Source organism: Quercus lobata, chromosome 10, assembly GCF_001633185.2.
Source record: "Quercus lobata isolate SW786 chromosome 10, ValleyOak3.0 Primary Assembly, whole genome shotgun sequence".
In the NCBI taxonomy this organism is placed as follows: Eukaryota; Viridiplantae; Streptophyta; class Magnoliopsida; order Fagales; family Fagaceae; genus Quercus; species Quercus lobata.
The window spans coordinates 17,504,619-17,528,102 of NC_044913.1; the positions used below are offsets into that span (position 1 = coordinate 17,504,619).

The following is a 23,484-nucleotide window of genomic DNA, read 5'->3' on the forward strand; positions in this document are numbered from 1 at the left end:
ACATTAGTGTAATATTTTAGTCTATTTTGGTCCAGTCAGTTTATTTCGGGTCCAGATTGGTTTAATTTGGTCAATTCAGTTTACTTTGGTCCGGTTCAGTCCAATTCAGTCTATTTCGGTTCATTCGATTTATTTCGGTTCAGTTTGGTCTATTTTGATCCATTAGGTTTATTTTGGTCCAATTCGGTCTATTTCAGTTCACTTCTGTTCATTCGGTCTATTTTGGTTCATTTCAGTTTTATTTCGATCCATTTTAGTTATTTCAATCCATTTCTATCTAGTTCGGTCAACTTAGCCCACTTTGTTCCATTAATAATAAATTATACATTCTAGTATTACTATTATACCATATCTCAAAATAATTATTTATTCTCACGCATAGTGTGCTAAGCATTTGAATTTGAATATATATATATATATATATATATATATATGACGTTAGGTCAATTTGACAACAATTGGGATGATTTTCCATTGTTGATATTGTCCAACAATCCTTGTTGATCTAGTTTCAAAGCCTGTACAAGTATTTAAGTGAGAGTAATTACATTTAACCTAACAAAAATTACTTTATTATAGCTTCAACTTAGATTTCTACCTAATTATCTCCTTTTTTTTTTTTTTTTTTTTTTGTAAAATCCTAATTATCTCTTGATTGTAGCATAAAGTTGAAAATTTCACGCTACCAAATTATAGCTGCAAATTGAGCATATGCTTCATTGCTTATAATTCTTAGGAGTTGGTAATTCTTTGAAACAAATACTCCTTCAATTCTTGTTTATTCCTCACTCTTTCTGACGACAATATGAAGGCACAAAGAAAGTGGACATAAAATGTCTTATTTGCAATACTAGTCTCCTTAACGTTGATCATGCAATGAGTTGATAAGTCAAAGAAAAACAATTAAACTCACTTCAAACGTCAAGAGGGAAATAACTTAGATAATCAATTAAGGCTCCTCTATATATATATATATATATATATATATAACAGGTGAAATTGAAAGAAGCTCAAATTAGAATTCTAAATTAGAGTTTCAGTTTTGCGCCATGTGTCTTAAATTATTTGTTCTTAAAGAGATTTATTTCTTAATTTTAGAATCAAATGTGGGACCACATCATGAATATTCATCCAAATGAGTTATTAAATACAAAAACCAAAGAGTTTAGAATAAATGAATCGTAAAAAAAATAAATAAAAAATTACATTTTATATGGACAACTTACATTTTATACCTAATAATATCCTTACATTTTTTTTTTAAAAGAGTTAACAAAATATAAAAATGACTATCAATAGTATTTAAATTATATATATAGGAATTATATTATACATCTTATGGTATATTTTTAATTGTATCTATGCATATGTATGGGGTTACAAGCTGGTTGCTTAATAATAAAGGAGGTAGGAATATAGAGATAGCCAAGAGAATTATATGATCAAGAGCGTAGTAGTTCAACTAGCACTTTTAAGGATTTATAACAGAGACTTTTAGGTTTCAACTTTCAAGTCTCCCTTCTCCAATTATAATTATTAAATGGTAAATACTATTTTGGTCCTTAAACTTTATCAAAAGTTTGGTTTTTATCCCTGAACTTTAAAAAGTTCATTTTTTGTCCCTAAACTATTAAAAAGTTTGTTTTTCATCCTTAAACTATTAAAAATGTTTTATTTAATTTATCCTTAAACTATTGAAAAATATATTTTTTTTTTCATCCTTATTTTTGTCTCTAAACTATTGAATTTTTTTTTTTACAAAGTTTAAGAATAAAAAAAGAAATTTTTAAAGTTAAGGAATGAAAATCAAATTTCTAGCAAAATTTAGAGACCAAAATAATATTTTACCCGTTATCAAATTATAAAAAAAGAAAAAGAAAAAAGAAGAAGAAGAGAGATTTGTTATAGGCCAAAATGGCCCATTAGCATTAATTTTTGAAATATTTAGCAACAGAGCACTGTTTCGGAAATAATTAAGGAAATACCACTTTTTCGGGCCCTAAAGCGGCGTTTTCTCGCAAAATTTTTTTATAAGTCCCGTAACAGGTTCAAGGGGTCCTATAGTGGCGTTTTTAAGCCCTATAGTGATGTTTTTGGGCCCTATAGCGGCGTTTTCCTGCAAAATTTTTTTATAAGTCCCATAACAGGTTCAAGGGGCCCTATAGTGGCGTTTTTAAGCCCTATAGTGACGTTTTTTGGCCCTATAGCGGCGTTTTCCTGCAAAAATTTTTTATAAGTCCCCATAACAAGTTCAAGGGGCCCTATAGTGGCGTTTTTTAAGCCCTATAGTGACATTTTCGGGCCCTATAGCGGCGTTTTCGGAAAAAGTGGTATTTCCCTAATTATTTCCGAAACAGTGCTCAGTTGCTAAATATTTCAAAAATTAATGCTAATGGGCCATTTTGGCCTTTGTTATATTAGTAGAATAGTAGTAGAAGGCCCAATAGGAAATATTTACCTTTCACTACCAAAAAAAAAAAAGAAGGCCCAATGGTAAAAGGTTCCAGCCCATATAGTTACTAGGCCCAATAGTTCTCCAATTGAAAAAAAGAAAAAACAGAAAAAGGGTAATTGAAGTTAAAAAGGGACCTCAACACTCAAAAAGAGTCAAAACCCGAGAGTTTTTGATTCCTTCGGCTTTGCTAAATTCTCAAACGTAAATCTTTGGTCGCAGCTTTTGATCCAATCTTAAGGTAATCAATCTTAGATCGGTCTTGTTCTCTATTCCTTTTCATAGTAAATAGAAAATTCCCTCTTCATATTTCTTTGTTCAATTAATTTTACCATGTTCTCAGTGCACTGCTAATTTTCTGTTTGTGGGTATTGTTTCTACAAAGTTAATTTCTGCTAAAAAAATCTATGCTTTATATAATTATGTATATTTATCCAACATGGGTTCTGTCTAGGTGTAGTTTTCCCATCTGGGTATGTTGTGTTTTCATTTGCCATTTCAGTTTTGCTCTGAATATGATGTTCTTTTTCCTTTTGATTTTTTTTTTTTTGGGGTGTGGTTTAAGTGGAACTAATTAAGTGTACAGAAGGGCAAAGCATGTTTAGAAAATGAAAAAAATGAAAGAAGTTTCTTGTTATTATTTTGGCATAAGTAGAGTAATTAGGGATTGATTTCTTATCATGTGGAAAACCATCTATTATTGGGGTCATTGAATTGTGTGATTGAAATCTTGGATGTTTTTGGGAGTAGTTGAGAGCTTATCATTACTTTCTCATGGGTTATTTGTCATTGGCAAAAATGCATTGATTAGAAATGCAAACAGGCTTTTAGTCTAAGAAGCATGGAAACAGACATTGGCATGGGGCATGGAAACTTTACAACATGGTGGAGATACAACAATTAGTATATGTGTGTGTGTGTATATATAATTTGCTTACAGGGTTATATTAATTTTAAGTTTTCAAAATAAATAGCAACTAACATATCTAAAATCAAAGGAATTATTAAATAAAATAAAAAATAAAAAAAAAATTTTCCTCTCCTAACAGGCCAACACGCTAAGGACACGCATGCAGGGAATGTCGTGTCTAGCATGGTTATGTCAGGGATTTTGGAGTCTCCATGCTTCTTAGCTTTTAGTAGATACTTTATTTATCATGAAAAGCATAAGATGAACCTTGTTAGCTTATAATATAAAAGGGGTAGACCCTTGTGCCTGCATCTTCTAGGATAACTATTTTGTGGGAATATCATATTGTAACATGATACAAACTGTTCTTATGATTACAGAGAAAATTTCATACTGAAAGGTAGTAACCTGCTCTTTCAATTTTGTTTTAACCCTTTGTTCTTCAATTTATGATTGTTTCTCGGTTGCTTCTGCCATGATTCTGATTCTGTGGCTTCAAGTTGCTCTCTGTTTGGAATTAATGTTCGTTGGTGTCTGGCTTGAGCTTTGAATTTTTGTTATTCCTAACACTTTAATAGGATCTGCATTTGGCTAAAATAAATCATTTGGGTTTGCCAGGCAATGGGAAAGGACTCAAAGGCCAAGGACTCAGGTGCAAAGGGTAAGGGAAAACAGGCAGCAAGTGGGAGTGATGAGAACGCATCGAAGGGTAAAGGGAAAGGTGGAAAGGCAGCAGATGGGCTTGGCACCTGTACATATGTCAAAGGTTTATTTATTAACTTTTACCCCATTGCCCTAGTTTTTTCTAGTTTTGACTTCATTTTGTTGTTTGTTTGTTTGTTTTTTTTTTTTTTTTTTTTTTCTTGTTGTCATGCTATTTATTGTGGCCGTTTATTTTTTCAGCAAGGCATATCTTATGTGAGAAGCAAGGGAAAATTAATGAAGCATACAAGAAGCTGCAGGATGGCTGGCTTAGCAATGGAGATAAGGTTCCACCAGCTGAGTTTGCAAAGGTAATCATCAAGGATATTATTATTTCTTGAAGCATTCTTTGTAATAGTTTGTTGCCCTCCTCTATTTGCTGTCTGCCTTTATCCTGAGCTTTTACTACTATCTTATGGAGATAGTTTACATGTACTTGGGTTAGAAGCTGCAACTGTTTTTAAATCGTTTTTTTATTTATTTATCCTTTGAGCGTAATTTTACATTCCAACATTGATTCTTCTGTCTTGTAATTGAAGCAAAGTTTTTTTTTTTGGGGGGGGGGTGGGGGGGGGGGGTGTTATCTTTGGGGACCTCATCTTGAAAACCCTCTTCATTTGTTCTCCTTGACGTGAGTTGATTTTGATATGAACTCCCATTATTTTGAAACCATGGGTGCCTTAGGAGTTATTAAAAAAATAAAATGAGCCTTTGCAGACATGTTGAATTGTTGATACCACAGGCAAGGACAAGGTGATTGCTAAAAGGTACAAAACTGGTTAAAGTAAAACAGAACAAAGAGAATCAACATTTTCTTCCCAGAGATATTCTTTGTTGTAGCAGGGTGGAGTTGAGGGGTCACAAACTCATAATATTAATAATTGTTCTGGTTGATGTCATGGTATGCTTCAGTTTTGTTGGACAAAACATCAGAAGCTCTTTTGTCTTTTATGAATGGTGTGATTTTAGAGTAAAATGATTGTAAACATGACCAGCTTTGACTTGTGATTTTGTTTTTAATTTATTATGCTTTCTTGATGCAGGTAGCTCAAGAATATTCTGAATGTCCATCAGGGAAGAAGGGTGGAGATCTTGGATGGTTTCCACGAGGTAAGATGGCCGGGCCATTTCAGGAGGTTGCCTTCAATACACCTGTTGGGGTTACAAGTGCACCATTCAAATCAACGTATGGTTTTTATATCCTTGATTTCCGTTATTTACATCAGAGTTCACATATGCAGAGTAGCTAAGGATAATTTTTATTGTTATTTTTTGTTGTTGCAGACATGGATACCACATAATCTTATCTGAAGGGAGAAAGAACTGATTCTATGCAGTAGAATTAAGCTGAGTGTGAGATGAACTTAGTGTGGAAAATAACATATGGGATTCACCTGGCTTAATGCCTGGATGTTGCTTTCCTTTAAAGTAAAATGTTCTTGAAGTCTGTATTTTGGAGTGGTAAGGATTTTCTGCGTGTATATTGATCAGTAATCCTATTGGATGAACATCCTCTAGTTATCATGGAGTTTTTAAAATCCTATTTGTACATTTTGAAGATTGGTATCCTATTGGATTAAGATCCTATTTCTTAAGGTAATTCTATCATGGGATTTCTAAAATCCTGATGAACCATTTTTAAATTAGGAGATTGGATTTTGGTACGTCATCAATGGTTTAAATAAGTATAAAAATGGTGATAGTCAAAGTTGGGTTTAATGTTGATGATGTAACAAAATTCAATTCATTCATTTCAAAATGGATGCATAGGATTTTACGAACTTACTCACGATTGAGTTACTCTTAAGATTTCTAGAGAATCCTAGTCCGTTCATGCTTATTAGAGGCCCTTGTTTAATGATCAAGGGTGTCGATGTAGCATTGATGGAAAGCAATTCATAAATAAGAAAATTAATGAAGAATTCTTACTAATAATAGTAAAAGAAAAAAGCCAATAAGTTCTAGTTTAAATGTTTTTTTCCCCCTTTTTTGGTCCTCTCGTATCAAATAATATTGAGATAAAAGGTAAGATTGTACATTCATGATCTTGGTGTATGCAACTTACCAATAATAGTAGTGAGAGAGAAAAAAAGAGAGTTTGGACAACTTTGGGCTTTCCGTATAGGTTTGGTATATGCATTTAGGGCCAAAATGGTCCATTAGCATTAATTTTTGAAATACTTAGCAACAGAGCACTGTTTCGGAAATAATTAGGGAAATACCACTTTTTCGGGCCTTATAGCGGCGTTTTCCTGCAAAAATTTTTTATAAGTCCCATAACAGGTTCAAGGGACCCTATAGTGGCGTTTTTAAGCCCTATAGTGACGTTTTTGGGCCCTATAGTGACGTTTTTGGGCCCTATAGCGGTGTTTTTCTGCAAATTTTTTTTATAAGTCCCATAACAGGTTCAAGGGGCCCTATAGTGGCGTTTTTAAGCCCTATAGTGACGTTTTTGGGCCCTATAGCGGCATTTTCCTGTAAAATTTTTTTATAAGTCCCATAACAGGTTCAACGGGCCCTATAGTGGCGTTTTTAAGCCCTATAGTGACGTTTTTGGGCTCTATAGCGGCGTTTTCCTGCAAAAATTTTTTATAAGTCCCCATAACAGGTTCAAGGGGCCTTATAGTGGTGTTTTTTAAACCCTATAGTGACGTTTTCGGGCCCTATAGCAGCGTTTTCGGAAAAAGTGGTACTTCCCTAATTATTTTCGAAACAGTGCTCTGTTGCTAAATATTTCAAAAATTAATGCTAATGGGCCATTTTGGCCTGCATTTAGAGCTAATCCAAATAAGAGTTGCAACACTTTTTCGTTGATGAATAAATACTCCCATCTTATTAGTAGTCTTAGACAAATGGTTTAGTGACCTCCTTCCAATTCAATTTAATATTTTTTAATGGAATAATTTGGTTCAATATCAAGTTAAATTATTTTATCTCAATTAATGACCTAATTTGGATTTGGTTGCAATTAGGAATATAAACCAAATGTATATACATAAAATCAAAGTTTCATAATATATCAATTCATTTGGAAAACTATCCATGAACTAACCCAATTGCCTCACACACAAGGGGAGTGTAGCCAATCTACCAACCGCCAAAACTGATCGCCAAATTTTTTTTTGCTTCAAGTTGGGTTGGATTCTGGTCGATAAATTCACAAATCTATCTAACTCAATCCAATCTACCTATATTTGAATATATATTATATATTTTATTTACTTTTTTGCCCCTCCTTGATTAGTATAAAACAAAAATTCTAATCTATTAAATTATTTTCTCATTTCAAAAGATGGCAAGGGACAGCAAATAGTTGCAATATTGCTATTGTACGACACCTAACGTCCAAGTTCATATTGGGCCTTGGACCATGAATCAATGATATGGGCCAAGGGTCCAACCTTCACATCAACAAGAGCCCCGGCCCAAACCCACAAATAACTACCAATCTGAACTGAGTGTTGTCCGGACACTTAAAAGGCGGACTGCGTACGTCCTGCTCATAGGATGCTTGGGAAACCATTTCCAGGCACTATGTACATGCTCGATCACATTGCCCGGTCACATCGTCATTTAAGTGCCCGGCAGAACCTTAGAAAACTTCGCTGCCGAACACATTTACTGAAGTGGGAACCGTTCCCAAAGCCACTCATACTTAAAAATCCACTTAAGTTCATCGACATTGGACCTTTCTTTGCACTAAGGGAGAAGATAATGATGATCACCCCATTAACAAAAGCTATAAATAGGAGAAACGAATGGATAGTTAAGGGATGCAATTCTGAGGAAAGAAAAGAGTGAGTGAGATAGAGAGGAGATAACATTGAGAAAGAGAGAAAAGTGATCCCATTGGGTCCCTTAGCTTAGGACAACCCAAGGTAGGATACCCAAACCCACCAGATAAATAAATTGTGAGCCCAAATAGTGGTTTGGCCCAGCAAGCCCGTCTTTGGAGCCTACAATTGGCGCCCACCGTGGGGCTCTCCTACGACGCTGTAGTTTTAGAGGGACTCAAACTCGGGGACAATGTCTGAAAGGCATTCGGGAGACCATGCGGGAACCGAATCCATAGGGTCCTCTCGGGGGTCAAGTTGGCGAGAGCGCAGACAGAAAGAACGAGAAGATAGGGGGCATGACCAACTACAAGAGATGTCCGGCACGGGAGAGGGATTGTACCAAACCCAACGGACGGTTTCCGGTGCTACGAGACCTAGGCAGAGGGAGGAACAGGATGAAGAGCTCGAACGGCTCCGTAGACTAGTTAGGGGTTTGGAGCTAGAGGTGAGAGGTAGGTGTTGGGGAGGAGACAGAAATGACCGGCAACAGGAGGACAAGATTGGGGGAAATAGATACGAAGAGGGAACCAATCATTCTGGACCTCAACTACGGTGAAGTTGTTCAAATTCCCAGGAATCTCATCGGTACCGAGACCATTCGCACTCGAGAAGGTCTCGACGAAATAGGAACCGGTCTCCCTCCCGAGAATTGGGGCAACGCCGAGACCATCCACATTCTCGAAAAAATCAAGTAAGGGACTCACTCTCCCGGAAAGAAAGGCGACCTCGGAATGCTGCCATGGACGCCATGAGTCGCGCTCTGTGAAAAGCAGCTTGGTCCTCGTTTTCAAACAAAATCGAGCAAGTCGAAATGCCGGACAGGTTTGCCTGCCCACCATTCAACTGCTATGACGGGAAGATTGATCTGGTGGAACACGTCAGCCATTATATTCAGATGATGTCTTTGTATACTCATAACGATGCGCTCATGTGCAAGGTATTTCCTGTTAGTTTGGGACCGACTGCATTGAGGTGGTTTAATAGGTTACAGAAATGATTCATACGTAGTTTCTCCGAGCTGATTCAAGAGTTCGGAGTCCGGTTTATGATGTGCAGTCGAGTACCTCAGCCAGTAGACATGCTTCTCTCAATGAAAATGAGGGCGAAAGAGACCCTCTGTAGTTACGCCAGCCGGTATTGGGAGCTATACAACGAGATAGGAGGGGATAACAAAAGGGTCGCGGCAAGCACATTTAGGATAGGGTTGCCCGAGGATTCTGGGCTACGAGAGTCGTTAACCAAGAAGCCGCCCAAAGGCATGCGGCAGCTCATGAGACGCATCGAGGAATACAAACGATTAGAAGATGACCAGCTGCAGAGCAAAGGCAAGGCGCCGATGATAAATCGTCCCCGGCAGATAGGTTTCCCCTTCAGACCTCGTGGGGGTCTGGCAATTCAAGAGTCGGCCGCACAGATGGGAGAAGTGAACGTGACATTTAAGGAACTGGTACACAGGATTCTTGACCGGATCAAACACGAGCCGTATTTTCGATGGCCAAACAAGATGGGAGCGGACCCATCCCGAAGGAATCAGAATCTGTACTGCATTTATTACCGAGACAAGGGTCACACCACCGAATGGTGCCGGGTATTAAAGGATCATCTCAGGTAACTAACCAAGGCCGGGCACTTAAAGGATTTCGTGCTAGATTTGGGGGACAGAGTTATAGGGCAAGATACCCGACAAAAGGGAAACCCTCTCCTACCCCCTATGGGGGTAATTGAAGTAATCCATGTTGCGCTTGAGAAGCTCATTGTAGGAAGGAGGAAAGGAGTGTTGACAGTGGTACCGGTAGAAGGTAACCCGAGTCTACAGTCGTCGGGTAAGAAGATGAAGTTTGCATGGGAGCCCGTCTCATTTGACGATGAAGATTTGGAGGGGACGATTCAGCCACATGATGATGCATTAGTGGTCACAGCCCGGATAAACGACTTCTTAGTAAAAAGGGTGATGATAGACCAGGGAAGTGGGGCCGACGTGATGTACCCTGATCTGTTCAAGGGACTCAGTCTAAAGAAGAAGGACCTTATGAAGTACACTTCACCCTTGGTTGGGTTTGATGGCAAAGTAGTGATTCCTGAGGGGCAAATCTCCCTCCCCATGATTATGGGAGGGAAAGAGGTATCTGTGACATTCACAATAGTAAGTTCATTTTCCCCGTATACTGCCATCCTGGAAAGACCATGGATCCATTCAATGAGGGCCGTCCCATCAACACTACATGTAAAGATTAAATTCCCAGCCGAGCGAGGTGCCATTGTAATAAAAGGAGACCAGCAAGCGGCCAAAAAGTGTCTTACTGCCGTAGTGAACTGAAAGCGGGGGAATCAGGTCAGTCAGGGAGAAATCACCGGACAACAGGTTGGAGACGAGGAGATTGGGCGGCCCGAACAGGGGCGTGTTGAACAAGAAGATACGTCACGGAAAGACCCATTATAGTAATTAAAGGAGCCCCGAGAAGGGATGGGGGCTGGCTGCGCTAAGGAGTTAGTAAAGGTAAAAATACTACCGGACACTAATAAATATTTTCAGGTCGTAGTAAGCATGAGTTGCGAGGAAAGAGTCCAAGTATTACTGTTCCTGGTTCAAAACATAAATGTTTTCGCTTGGGATCCTTATGAAGTTCTCGGGGTTGATCCCGGGTTTATTATCCACAAACTTAATGTAGACCCCTCATATCCCCCGAAGAAGCAGAAGCCGAGAAGGTTGGCTAAATACCATGTTGAGGCAGTAAGACAGGAGGTAGAGAAGCTAAAGGAGGACGGACAATAAAGGAGACCTTTTTCTCGGAAGAAGAACGGCAAATGGAGGGTTTGTGTGGATTTCATGGATTTGAACCGAGCATGCCCAAAGGACCCGTTTCCCATGCCAAAGATTGATTAATTAGTGAACGCCACTTACGGACACCCGAGGATGAGCTTCCTGGATGCTTTCCAAGGGTACCATCAGATTGCCCTGGCTAGTGAAGACCAGGAAAAAACGGCGTTCATATCCCCCGATGCTAATTATCATTATACCGTGATGCTTTTTAGGCTAAAGAATGCCGGGGCGACCTACCAGCGGATGATGACGAGGATGTTTCAGGATAAAATTGGGCATACGGTCGAAGTGTATATCGACGATATGGTGGTAAAAAGTAAGTAAGAGGTCCGACATGTAGAGGATCTCCGAGGAGTGTTCGAGGTGTTGTGAAAGCACAGATTGCGTCTTAATGAAGAAAAATGTGCCTTTGGAGTGGGGGCTGGCAAATTTTTGGGGTACTTGATCACCAAGGGGATAGAGGTCAATTCCGACCAAATAAAGGCCATGAAGCATCTCCGGTTGCCGAGCAACCCGAAAGAAGTACAGGTGTTGACCGAGATGCTTACCGCTCTCAACCGGTTCATCTCAAAATTTTCAAATCGCTGCCATCCATTTTATCAGCTTTTGAAGAAGTGGAAGGGGTTTCGGTGGGATGATGAATGTGGAAAGGCTTTCTAGAACCTTAAGGAGTACTTAGTGCAAGCACTGATGTTGAGTGCACCAGAGCCCGGAGAGGAATTGTTCATGTACCTCTAGGTATCCGAACATGATATAAGTGCTGTGCTTTTAAGGGACCAGGGAGTACAACAGCCCGTGTATTATATCAGTAAGACTCTAGTTGACGCCAAGACCAGGTATTTGCCCTTGGAGAAATTGGTGTTGGCCCTAGTGCATGCTACCAGGAAATTACCTTAGTACTTCCAAGCTCATACCGTATATGTGTTGACCGAACATCTCCTACAGTCATTGTTAAAGAGATTCGATCTCACGAGGTGAATAGCTAAATGGGGGACACGGCTCGGGGCATTCGATGTGAGGTATAAGCCGAGAAGTGCAGTAAAGGGGCAGGTATTAGCAGATTTTGTAGCAGAATTCTATCCTAAAAGGGAGATGGTCTGTCAGGTGGAGCACTGCTCGTGGGAGGTACATGTGGATGGGGCTTCCAGCGCAAAAGGCGTCGGAGTCAAGGTAGTCATAATCACCTCAGAGGGAATTCTCTTGGAGCATTCATTCAGGTTGGGGTTTAATGCCTCTAACAACGAGGTAGAGTATGAAGCTTTGCTTGTCGGACTGAGGGCAATTTCACGGTTAGAAGCTCAGGATGTAGAGGTTTATTCGGATTCAAGGCTCATAGTCAACCAGGTGCAGGGGAGCTTTGAGGCTCGAGATCCTTGGATGAAAGCATACTTAAACTTAGTGAAGCAAGTCATGGACGACTTTTGTATGGTGAAGGTGATTCAAGTGGCCCGAGCACAGAACAGACATGCTGACTCTCTCACCACTCTGGCATCGTCAATTGCCAAGGATATTCCCCGGCTTATCAGAGTGGAACTCATCCCCGAGCCCAGGATTAAGGTGGCAAGAAATGAGGGGACCGCGAAAGTCAAAGTCACAACAGTCGCAACACTTGGATCGAACTGGATGGACCCCATCATAAATTTCTTAGCCGATGACCGAATTCCGGATGATGAGAAAGAGGCCAACAAGGTCCGCAGGGTGGCTGCCTGGTATTGGTTGTCCGGGGACCGGAAACTCTATCGTAGGTCACTCGGAGGGCCATATCTGTCATGCTTACACCCAGAGAAAGTTGGCCAACTCCTGGCCGAGTTGCATGAAGGGGTATGCGGCAACTATGTAGGGGACGGTCACTGGCACACCGGGCAATGACTCAGGGATTTTGGTGGCCCCAGATGTAGAAGGACGCCGCGGAATACATTCGGAAGTATGAGCAGTGTTAGAAGCACGCCCCTTTGATATACCGACCTGCCGAGCATTTGAACCCGATTAGCAGTCCTTCGCCCTTCACACAATGGGGGCTGGACATACTCGGGTCATTTCCCCGAGCAGTGGGCAATCGAAGATTCGTGTTGGTAGTCGTTGATTACTTCACCAAATGGGCAGAGGCAGAGGCTTTGGCCAATATCTGGGACGTAGATGTGAAGAAATTCGTATGGAAGAATATAATCACCAGGTTCGGGGTCTCGGACTCCCTTATATCGGATAACGGGCTGCAATTTGACAGCCGAGGTTTTCACGAATTTTGCAGCAATCTTGGCATCAGGAACAAGTACTCTACTCCGGCATATCCCCAGGGCAATGGCCAGGCTGAGGCCGTGAACAAGGTAATCGTGAAGGGCTTGAAGCGAAGGCTGGAAGGAGCGAAGGGCAACTAGGCTAAAGAACTACCCAATGTTTTGTGAGCATACCGGACAACTCCTCGAAGATCCACGGGTGAAACCCCATTCTCTCTCACTTACAGGGCTGAAGCCGTGATACCAGCCGAGGTCAACTTATGTAGCGCACGAGTTTCAAAATTCAATATGAAATAGAACGAAGGTCAGCTGACGGAGGGCCTAGATTTACTTGAAGAATATTGAGAAGCAGCTACCATAAGGCTAGCAGAGTATCAACAAAAGCTTGCCCGACGCTACAACCGAGGTGTAAGGGTGAGAGAATTCAGTGCCAGAGACCTGGTACTGAGAAGGGCAATAGGAAGCATGCGAGATACAAATGCCGAGAAGCTAGCCCAAACTTGGGAAGGTTCGTACAGAGTTACAGCCATTGCAGGTGTGGGGGCGTATTATCTTGAAGACATGAACGAAGTACCATTGCCTCGACCTTGGAATGCTTACAATCTTAAGAAGTTTTATCATTGACCATCCATGCATGAAAAAAAGTACATTGTACTGACTCATATGATAAAGATGCAACCAGTTCGTTCTTGTCGAGCAAATTCTTTTTGTTCACTATGCCCGGTTGATGGACAAGGGGGAAGCTAAGGAAATTCAAGCAGCTAAAAAACTTCTCTAAGGATAGAAGCTTGCTTCTCGGTTCGTACTCTATCACCGAGCAGGTGGAAACCTTACTAAAACTCTTAAGGATAGAAGCCTGCTTCCCGGTTCGATGCCTATCACCGAGCAGGTGGAAACCTTACTCAAACTTTTCTAAGGACAGAAGCTTGCTTCTTGGTTCGATGCCTATCACCGAGCAGGTGGAAACCTTACTAAAAATCTTAAGGACAAAAGCCTACTTCTCGGTTCGATGCTTATCACCGAGCAGGTGGAAATCTTACTCAAACTTTTCTAAGGACAGAAGCCTGCTTCTCGGTTCGATGCCTATCACCGAGCAGGTGGAAACCTTACTAAAACATTTCTAAGGATAGAAGCCTGCTTCTCGGTTCGATGCCTATCACCAAGCAGGTGGAAACCTCACTTAAAACATTTATAAAGGTTTAAGCCTGCTTCTCGGTTCGATCCCCATCACCGAGTAGGTAGAAAACTTACTCGAAATTCCGAAGAGCATAATCCGACTTCTCGGTTCAACCCCTATCACCCAACGAGGGAAAACCGCACATGCATTTACGAAAACTTTGAAACATACACAAGAAGGATAAAATATACATGCATTATCACAATTGATCATCAAATAACACAAATCAAAATCAAGCATGATAAATCAATTTTGTCATCACCAAAACCCGGTGATATTGAGATTCAAATTCAGAAATCGAGCAAACTGTTTAAAACCAAGAAATAATTGTTTAGTCGCCATAGCCCGGTGACATGGGTAAACCAACTCGAAATTAAATAAAAACTGTAAAAATAAAAGCAAATAGAAGAAAAGTAAAGCAGATTCGGCAATTAGGAGGAAAGATCCACGGGTTGCATCTCGGAGGTCATCTCGGCCGAATGGTGCTCGGGTACGGGAGGCTGGGAATGAACATCTTCACCATGAAGGCCTTCAGTGGGAGGGTTGCTGGTTACTTCTGTCCCGATTATCTCCACGTGGGCATCAATCTACTCCATCAGCTCCCTCAAGCTATCTGTCTCCTCCTCTTCGTTTGGACAGGCTGGGTTCTGAGCGGTAGGGGCAGAGACTGGAACAGGGATCTGACCAGGGTCCCTAAGAGGGGAGTCCTCGGGCACTCCTAGGGCCTGTAGAGCAACCATCCAGCCTTCCTGGAAAGATAGTTACCAAGCTTGCATTACCACCAGCTCCACACCCTTCTCTGCGTCGGCAAACCCTTCATCATACCACTTACTCTCACAAGCTTTAAGGGCCACCCGCAGATCAGCAACTTCTTCGGACAAAGTGGAGTTCAAGCTCGCTGTTTCGGCCAACTTCACTTCCGTTTCATTCTACCGTGTCACCAGCTACGCCGATCTTTTCTCTGCCGAAGCCTGGGATTTCTCCGCAGTAGCAGCCCTCTTCTCGGTAGATTCAGCAGTTTTTTTTTTCTCCTTAGCCGTTTTCACAGCCTCTTCCTTACCAGCTTTCTCCTTATCAACCACCTCGGTAAGATCCTTCACCCTCTCATTCAGTATATGGGCTAGCTGGGCGGCCTGTTAAAGACAATGTTATTCATGCACGACAACTTGAAGTTACAATGAACACAAAAAATATAAGGACGTGCACAGAAGGAAAATGATACTAATAAGAGTGCAAAGGAAGAGGACTTACCGCGATGGTGTGCCATTGGAGTCTTCTCCCCATGGACTCATCGATCCCATCAGCAAATGCGCTCACATCCTCGGGTAGGAGGAGATCGTGGACCAAGCTTTGGGTAACATGGCCACCTTCACCCTTCTCCCATGCCCGGATGCTTGCATTAGCCGGGAGGGGCGTGCCGTCTAGCTCGTACGTTGGTTGCCACAGCTGCGCCGGTCTGGAGGATGAGGCCACATTTGTTCCAACCTAGGCCGGCGGCTCCCGGATGCTGATACCCCAAGAAGGTTGAAAGGGAGTTTGGACTTGACCCTCTCCCGGGCCGGTGAAGGATTGATCGGCAAGCCTTTGCCTCTTGCGTTGTCGCTTGGGAGCAGGGGGAGGCGGAGGATGAGCGGGAGGAGCCGGGACACGCCCTTGAGGTGGAGGTTGCTGCTAAACGGCCTAGCTTGCCCCAGGAATGAAACGGCTGACAGTCAAGGTCTTTCTGGTCACCATGTCTTCGGAAGCAGAATGTGTCCTGGAAGAGTCACTAGACTCCGCAGCTTCTTGCGCGGCTACTTGAATTGGATTCGCAGGTTCGGCTGGTATGGCTTCATGCTGAACAGCCTCGTGAGTACGTTCCTGGAGATGTCTGGATGCTGCTTTGGCTGATTCGTCCCTTATAGGTGCGAGTTCTTCCGAACAAGTATACCGCGGGCCGAGGTCTCGGGCTTCGCCTACAGTAATGCTGGGGGAGAGGAAGTTTGCGTGCCGAACATCTATGTAAGAAAGAAGTGGGCTATCTACAATGAGGGCTTGGCTGAAAGGTTGCCAAGTGGAGTACACTAGGTCCACACCGAGAATGAGGTGAGACGCGCAAAGTTGACTGTCCCGATGCACGAAGATCTCGGACCTTAGTACAAAATTCAGGTCCCAGACGTGAACTGTTCTGATATCCTGAGTGAACACTGAACCGGCTGCAGCAAAAAGAAAACAAATCAGGGTTAGAGTAAATAAAGTATTTACAAATTTAGGAAACATGAGGAATTAAAAGTTAGGACGAACCAACTTCGCGCCGTGACAAAGGGGGAAGGATGTCATCAATAAACCAATTGTCGCGCACTTGGATATATTCCCCGGCGGAATTCCTATTAAAGTCCTGCAAACAAGAAATCAGCCGTACCCTGTTATCTTTAGTCTTTAAGTAGTAATTTGATTTATTCTTTCCATAAAGGCTGTACATGTGGTTTATGTCGTGGTGGTCTAATTGCAAGCTGAACGTTTGGTTCAGCCTACCCACACAACTCAATACCCGGTAAAAGTTGGGGGGGAGTTGGTCGACACTCAATCCGTAGTATCTAAGGGTGTTAAGTAGAAGCGGGTCTATGGGAAACCTGCCCCCGCCTTTTAGGACAAACATCAACGGGAAAAAGGTCGTGCCTCCCCCTCTGTGGAGGGCGATTTCACTTTCGTGGCAATAAGCCAACTCCACATCATCAGAGACGCTAAAGGCTTGCCTAAAGGCGGCTAAGGGCGCTCCGGCATTCAAGAGGTAAGCAAAACCTATCTTAACACTAGAAATTAAAGAGTGCTCTGGGGAGGGAAATAAAAACAAAGGAAAGGGGAAGAAGACTTACTTCTGGCTCTAAGGGAGAGGAGGATTTTGGGTTAGTGGACTAGAGCGCAGGAGAATGCTCGGCAGAGAGAAATTTCGGAGTAGTAAAGAGTGAAAAGTGAGAAAATGAATTAAGATGAACTACTTATAGGAGCCAAGGAAAGCATCAGTTAGTGTACAAAAAGTAACATTAATTAGCAATGATGAAGTAAAAAGGGAGTGACCTTAGAGATGCCCAGAGCAATCCACACGCGCGCCTCGGTTTGTGAACCGCCAGGTAATAATGATCGTAGAACCACAGGGTCTGAAGCGACGCGTCTTTTGAAGAACGCATTTATGGACCGCTGTAACCACCCAAGCACATCCGTTGGACTTCTCGGGCAAAACATTGCCTCTCTGACTCCTTGATTCGTCCCCCGAGGCCGAGGACGAATCAAGGGGGGGCTATTGTATGGCACCTAACGTCCAAGTTCATATTGGGCCTTGGACCATGAATCAATGATATAGGCCAAGGGTCCAACCTTCACATCAACAAGAGCCTCGGCCCAAACCCACAAATAACTACCAATCTGAACTGAGTGTTGTCCGAACACTTAAAAGACGGACTGCGTACGTCCCGCTCACAGGATGCTCGGGAAATCGTTTCCGGGCACTATGTACATGCTCGATCACATTGCCCGGTCACATCGCCATTTAAGCGCCCAGCAGAACCTTAGGAAACTTCGCTGCCGAACACATTTACTGAAGTGGGAACTGTACCCAAAGCCACTCATACCTAAAAATCCCTTTAAGTTCATCGACATTGGACCTTTCTTTGCACTAAAGGAGAAGATAATGATAATCACCCCATTAACAAAGACTATAAATAGGAGAAACGAATGGATAGTTGGGGGATGCAATTCTGAGGAAAGAAAAGAGTGAGTAAGCTAGAGAGGAGATAACATTGAGAAAAAGAGAAAAGTGATCTCATTGGGTCCCTTAGCCTAGGACAACCCAAGGTAGGATACCCAGACCCACCAGATAAATAAATTGTGAGCCCAAATAGTGGTTTGACCCAGCGAGCCCGTCTTTGGAGCCTATAGCTACTATTTTATTTTGTTTCTCAACTTAGTTGGGATGAAATCATTTGATATCTTACCATTTAAATGCCATTTGGTTTGATTATTTGTCTTGGTTTGATAAATTGAGTGTAGTGCTATTTTAAATTGTAACCAAATATCAAGGAAAATATTTTAATATTTTATGTTGTTTTCTCTTTTCTAGTGAAATTATGATTTATTTGCTGTTGTTCTAATGGGTTAATGATGCAGATTAGTTAAGGGAAAAGAAATTATTTTAATATTTTATGTTGTTTTCTCTTTTCTAGTGGAATTAGGATTTATTTGTGCCTTTTCATGTTCAATTAAAATTCTTTTTTCTAGTGTAATTAAGATTTTAATTGTTTTTCTTTTCCCTCAACCAATCTACATCAGTTAGGTTTTATTTCAATCCGATCATAGGGGGAAAAACCCCTCATCCCGACACATGCACACCCGACACCCAACTACAAAATATCAATCCATCGGATCTGACACCATTACATTAACAATTGTTTGTTTTGGGCAAGTAATAAGTAATAACCAAAACCTTTTTTTGCAAGAAGGTATAATTAAAAAAATAGTTACTACTTTTGCACACCGAAAAAAAGTGCAAATTCATTATCTAAGTTATAACTTATACAACAGACACAAGACTACAATTTATCGTAATGCTCAACAATCTAAAGGCGAACAGGTTCACCCGTGTCCAATCCCAATCTTTGAAGACATACATGAATGATTACAATTCATCATAATGATCAACAAGCTTGAGGCCCCAGCTCATGTCCTCACAATGCCTCACATGGGGTACAATTTTACCTGTGTCAACCCCGACCTTTGCCTTGCAGTCATAGAAGGGAGGTGCATGGAAGCAAGGTTCCATTGACATGGCTCGACGACAAGGTGGGTCGGGGGCAGTCCCATTCTCAGGCTTGTATAGTATCCATGGCTTTAACCCTCCAAGACCTTGAGCCACATACCCGAAAGTTGACCATGAGCTTGTGACCAACATATCAGTCATGCTCAGTAAGTACATCTCTGCCCATGCCTTCCGGTTGTGCACTAGCTTCTCTGTTTGTTGATACTCTTCATGGCTCGGCTGGAAAATGCCAACCACCTCACCGGTTACAGTTGGATGTTCCCAATAAATATCTCTAATCTTTTCAGAGTACCCGGAGCTTAATGATGTCATCAGAACAGCTTTAGACTTCTGAGTTCCTTTGGATGTGCTGATAATGTGTTGCTCTCTGTTGATTTCTGGCAAAAGATTCTCCTTTATGGTACAAGCTAGGATTTGGTCAAGTACATGCTGAAATGGACCAGTCCCAACATCAAAGACCCTGATCTGAATGCCTATTCTTTCATGTGCTCTAGCTAAATAGGCTTCATAGTATCTGGTAATAAGTCCCCAAACCTGATTTGTGGGGTGGAATAGATATCGGCCTAAGAAGTGGAAAACCGTATCCCTATTTGGGAAGAGATTACTCAATTCTTGCTCAAAAGAAGGGATTAAGAAAATAGATGGGATGAAGTAGTTATCTGTTTTCACAATCAACCAAGGTACTTTCTGCAGAAAAGATTGATCCTCATCACAAAAGAAAAGCTTATCATGATCACCATAATCATGGGCTAGATGGAGGTAGACAGAAGATGGTATCAACCCATTCAAATTTGCAATTGTATTATTCTTCACCATTTTCCCGTAACATTGAGGGGATTCCTGATTGAAGCTGTTGAAATGATTTTTAAGGGGAAAATCTGGGGGTAGAAACCAGGAAACCTCTGGAAATGGTTCACAGAAGAGATCGGCCACATCAACTCCAGGGTCAACAAGTAGGACGCGGTTTGTGAGGAGGGCATATAGAAATGATGCAGCTAGGGTAAGTATCCTATTCCCTAATCCACTATAGGAAATCCATACTACATAATTACATTCTGAGGACCCAGTGGAATGACCAGACTTCAGTTGCTCCAAGGTTTTGTTATACAATTCAGTATAGGGTCCACATTTTTTATGTAGAGCTTCATATCTTCGTAACCTGGAAGTGAGGTAAGAGGAAGGTTTGTGTGATAGTTCCTTGCGATATTCAGCTGACTGATACCTGCTGATACAAGATCCTTCATCAAATCCAGCAGAAAGTAACCCTCTAAGCAGTTTATCCTTTGGCACCCCAGTGGACTGAACAGCATCATCTTCTGAACCTATGAATTAGAAGAGTACATCATCATGAACAAATCATGCCTCCCAGAGATACAAGTAAAATACAAACAACCATGATCAATGTGGATACAACACCAATTATTGGGCAGCGAGAGTATTATCTGACAGATCAATTTGCAGTAGAGGGGGAAAAAGTAGGATAAAATACTATCAGTATTTACACCTCTAAGTTTGAGGTTGCTTCTAAATCAGCCCATTGACTATGAAAACTTGCAGTTTATACCTTCAAGTATTACAACATTGTCAAAATCAACTAACAAAAGGACAAAATTTTCACCAATTACATTATCTCTCAGGTTTTGGAAATAGCAATGAAAAATAAGAACCATGACAAGCTAAAACAGGAAAGAAGTCATGTTTGTTAGTATGTACCAACAATAGAATGTTGGGGCTTCTAGCCCAAAGCAGAAAAAAAGGAGGGGCATACATATTAAACAAAGGCAACTTCACGCGCATTTAATTATCATAGATCTGAATATCACTTTTTGGCATCTTAAAAGAAAGGCACAAGTAAAATCCTAGATATTTTAAACTGAATTGAATTTAACAAGTCCATTTTCCCCCAAAAGATTTCTTCCAAAAATGTCTTTTCCAAATTGCCTAAAATTCTTTCAACATTGTCAATCTTTAGAGTGTGGATTTTTGCCTCCTTTAATCTAATCTCTGACACAAGTAGACAGATTAAGAAAGGTGGAAACTTTAAAACTAAGAGCACACCAAAAAATGATATCAAAAGAAAAACAAGTTTCATAAATGAAACAAATTCAGTAAATATAAATAGCCTCAAACTACTTTATCTGAGGTATTAGGAAAACTTTATAATGGTATGAGATTTAGGTAAAAGTCATGGCTCTTGATTGATTAAACCTGAAAGTACTAATATAGCCGGCCCCAAGTAGCTATTAAGACATACAGAACTTCTTTGATCTAATGCAGATTAACTTAGTGTTGAACTTGTTCTCAATACCAAATATGTAAATCAAAGTCAACTTCTTTCCGCACTTTCACCTAAAAAAGACATGCTCAATCTTTATTTTTACTATTTATTTTGATAATTCGATAACTGGGCATCTGAAGTGTCATTTGAGCAACATGGCTTTTAATCATAGTGAATAAAAAAACTGAGCAGCATTTTTTCACATGTAAGCATCAATGACAAAAACCCAACACCAAAAGCACCCAAAAAAAGAAAAATCTAAGTACACACAAACTCAAACTTGAGTCCAACACTTGAAACCTTAAAACCCCAGAAAGCAAAAGTACCTTTTTTGGGACCCACATCAACAAACCTTGCCTCTGCAGCAGCTATCCAAACTTTATCTGAAGGTGGGTCTTTGAGAACTACAGAAACTGAAAACAGAACCGAAATAATCATCAGACAAACCACAACGATCCCCACCAGCCTCATCGGGTTGGACCCGGATTTCCTATCTGGATCTCTCACAACAATGTGGGAATCCGAATTCGGTGGCCTGGCTACGCCATTACCATTCTCATCATCTTGGTTTTTCTTGAACCTCTTCATATCATATCATATAGGTGGTGGAATTGGGACTCTCATCTGGATCTGGGTCAGGTCCAGTTTGGGGAGAGATGGGTATTCGGATCTGGGTCCAGTTGGATTCAATGTGTGAGTGTGTGTTTGTGTTGCAGAAGACTGGTTTGGTTTTTTGTCATGACTTATGACTATGAAATTGTGTTCTGTCTCAAATGTGATTCAAAGCTTTGAACGAGGGACAGTGAGTGACGGGGACAGGGCAAGGATTCTGTGTAGTCGGTAGGAACTGGAGTTTTTACAACCGGACACGTCTTCATAGTGATAAGGCACGCATAGTTCGGCAATTAAAAAAATAAAAGTGTTTCATCAAAAAAAAAAAAAAATTAAATAAAATAAAAGTGTTACGTCCATAACATTTTTACAATATTTTTACAACAAATCATATATGATTAGTTATTACTTGTTAAAATTTGAACTTAACACAAAGATTATTTTTTTGCCCCAATAATAATGATCGGTAACAAGGAACAGTGAGTGACGGTGACAAGGCAAAGATTCTGTGTAGTTGGTAGGAACTAGAGTTTTTACAACCGGACATGTCTTCATAGTGGTAAGGCACGCATAGTCGGCAATTAAAAAAATAAAGTTGTTACGTCCATAACATTTTTATAATATTTTTACAACAAATCATAAGTGATTAGTTATTACTTGTTCAAATTTGAATTTAATACAAAGATTACTTTTTTGCTCCAATAATAACAATCGGTAACAAGCTACCACTTATAATTTGTTGTAAAAATGTTGTGGATATATTATTTCTCTTAAAAAAAAAAATGCTAGATATCTAAAGAGGAGTGTTATGTTCACAAAAATCATAGGTGGTAAGTTTTTATTAGTTTTAATTTGAATTTACAACTTAAATTACTTTTTTACCCACCTATAACAACCAATAACTAACAATCCACAATTTAGGATTTGTTGTGGTGGTTGAATTGGCAGGTTCATGGTTTTACTGCCAATTTTCTCGATATTTTTTGGACGAATTTTGTGTTTAATTCTAGGGTTCAACCGGTTGGTTTGATCCGATTTTTAAAACGTTATGTTAAATACAATCACCACCCTAAGATTTTGGCTAATAGTACTAACTATCGCTATCAAAACTTTTCAAAAATATCAAATTTTCTTGTTATAAGGACTCAATTTGTAATGACCCCAAACTGGTTTTATTAGGTTCGAACGTTTAAGGCCCAAACAATAAATTTGTAAAGAGTGGGCTAAAAGACTAGACCTTGGTCACCAGACAGTGGTTAGTCATGGTGTTCATGGTAATTACATAAGGATGAACTGTGCTTGCCTAAGAAGGTTTTCTCCTTGGCACGGCCTGGGAGGCTCTAGTTCTTGGCCCTCCTCCCAGTCCCCCTTCTGGATTGCTTCCCTCTCCTTTTTATACTAGCCTTTCTCCTTTTTCCAATGTCCACGTGTAGGTTTAGCTTTCTAGGGCTGATACTTGTCCTATCAGCCATACCCAAAGTGGTTGGGAGTGGTTGTAAAAGCTGAAAAGTATTGATTTGTCAGGCGCAGAGTACTTAATTGTAGTAATGGTAGCCTTTCCCTTATTCTTTGTCGCCACACTGTTCAAGGGTCCTTTCCCCATCAATGCGGAGGTGTTCAGCTTTCCCATGCACCGCTTCTATACCATACTCACCCTTTCTTCCAGGAGC

At 40.7% G+C, this 23,484-nt stretch overlaps 5 protein-coding genes across 7 annotated transcripts; 4 read left to right on the top strand and 1 right to left on the bottom strand.

The window, feature by feature from the left end:
• Positions 1-2,589: 2,589 nt before the first annotated feature.
• LOC115962826 (peptidyl-prolyl cis-trans isomerase NIMA-interacting 4) lies at positions 2,590-5,659 on the top strand. Of its 3 annotated transcripts, none has more exons than XM_031081698.1 (5): positions 2,590-2,693; positions 3,981-4,128; positions 4,266-4,375; positions 5,108-5,250; positions 5,349-5,659. In XM_031081698.1, the coding sequence occupies exons 2-5, from the start codon at positions 3,984-3,986 to the stop codon at positions 5,389-5,391; spliced, it is 441 nt and encodes a 146-aa protein (XP_030937558.1). In that variant the 5' UTR covers positions 2,590-2,693; positions 3,981-3,983; the 3' UTR covers positions 5,392-5,659. The 3 variants fall into 3 exon arrangements, with proteins under 3 accessions (XP_030937558.1, XP_030937559.1, XP_030937560.1); XM_031081699.1 differs by having other exon boundaries at positions 2,598-2,693; positions 3,941-4,128; XM_031081700.1 differs by lacking the exon at positions 2,590-2,693 and adding an exon at positions 3,659-3,762.
• Positions 5,660-8,376: 2,717 nt separating this feature from the next.
• LOC115964437 lies at positions 8,377-9,512 on the top strand. The gene is made up of 2 exons (XM_031083747.1): positions 8,377-8,591; positions 8,909-9,512. The coding sequence occupies exons 1-2, from the start codon at positions 8,377-8,379 to the stop codon at positions 9,510-9,512; spliced, it is 819 nt and encodes a 272-aa protein (XP_030939607.1).
• A 99-nt stretch (positions 9,513-9,611) lies between these two features.
• Positions 9,612-10,217, top strand: LOC115964438. Its single transcript, XM_031083748.1, has one exon. The coding sequence runs from the start codon at positions 9,612-9,614 to the stop codon at positions 10,215-10,217; it is 606 nt and encodes a 201-aa protein (XP_030939608.1).
• A 1,596-nt stretch (positions 10,218-11,813) lies between these two features.
• On the top strand, positions 11,814-13,096 carry LOC115964439. The gene is made up of 2 exons (XM_031083749.1): positions 11,814-12,567; positions 12,771-13,096. Exons 1-2 carry the CDS (start codon positions 11,814-11,816, stop codon positions 13,094-13,096), a joined length of 1,080 nt encoding a protein of 359 aa, XP_030939609.1.
• Positions 13,097-18,610: 5,514 nt separating this feature from the next.
• LOC115964022 (galactoside 2-alpha-L-fucosyltransferase-like) lies at positions 18,611-22,044 on the bottom strand. Its single transcript, XM_031083306.1, has 2 exons — positions 21,529-22,044; positions 18,611-20,246 (listed from the first exon to the last, which is right to left on the bottom strand). Exons 1-2 carry the CDS (start codon positions 21,788-21,790, stop codon positions 18,784-18,786), a joined length of 1,725 nt encoding a protein of 574 aa, XP_030939166.1. The 5' UTR covers positions 21,791-22,044; the 3' UTR covers positions 18,611-18,783.
• Positions 22,045-23,484: the final 1,440 nt, after the last annotated feature.

What these genes read in the sequence shown, in the direction of transcription:
- LOC115962826 (XM_031081698.1), top strand. Translation starts at nt 3,984, where the DNA reads ATGGGAAAGGACTCAAAGGCCAAGGACTCAGGTGCAAAGGGTAAGGGA. An exon ending in CACCTGTACATATGTCAAAG is followed by an intron (nt 4,129 to 4,265) that starts GTTTATTTATTA and finishes TTATTTTTTCAG; the next exon opens with CAAGGCATATCTTATGTGAG. An exon ending in AGTGCACCATTCAAATCAAC is followed by an intron (nt 5,251 to 5,348) that starts GTATGGTTTTTA and finishes TTGTTGTTGCAG; the next exon opens with ACATGGATACCACATAATCT.
- LOC115964437 (XM_031083747.1), top strand. Translation starts at nt 8,377, where the DNA reads ATGACCGGCAACAGGAGGACAAGATTGGGGGAAATAGATACGAAGAGG. An exon ending in CACATTCTCGAAAAAATCAA is followed by an intron (nt 8,592 to 8,908) that starts GTAAGGGACTCA and finishes ATTCATACGTAG; the next exon opens with TTTCTCCGAGCTGATTCAAG.
- LOC115964438 (XM_031083748.1), top strand. Translation starts at nt 9,612, where the DNA reads ATGGGGGTAATTGAAGTAATCCATGTTGCGCTTGAGAAGCTCATTGTA.
- LOC115964439 (XM_031083749.1), top strand. Translation starts at nt 11,814, where the DNA reads ATGGTCTGTCAGGTGGAGCACTGCTCGTGGGAGGTACATGTGGATGGG. An exon ending in CGGCAACTATGTAGGGGACG is followed by an intron (nt 12,568 to 12,770) that starts GTCACTGGCACA and finishes TTCCCCGAGCAG; the next exon opens with TGGGCAATCGAAGATTCGTG.
- LOC115964022 (XM_031083306.1), bottom strand. Translation starts at nt 21,790, where the DNA reads ATGAAGAGGTTCAAGAAAAACCAAGATGATGAGAATGGTAATGGCGTA. An exon ending in TGATGTGGGTCCCAAAAAAG is followed by an intron (nt 20,247 to 21,528) that starts GTACTTTTGCTT and finishes TCTAATTCATAG; the next exon opens with GTTCAGAAGATGATGCTGTT.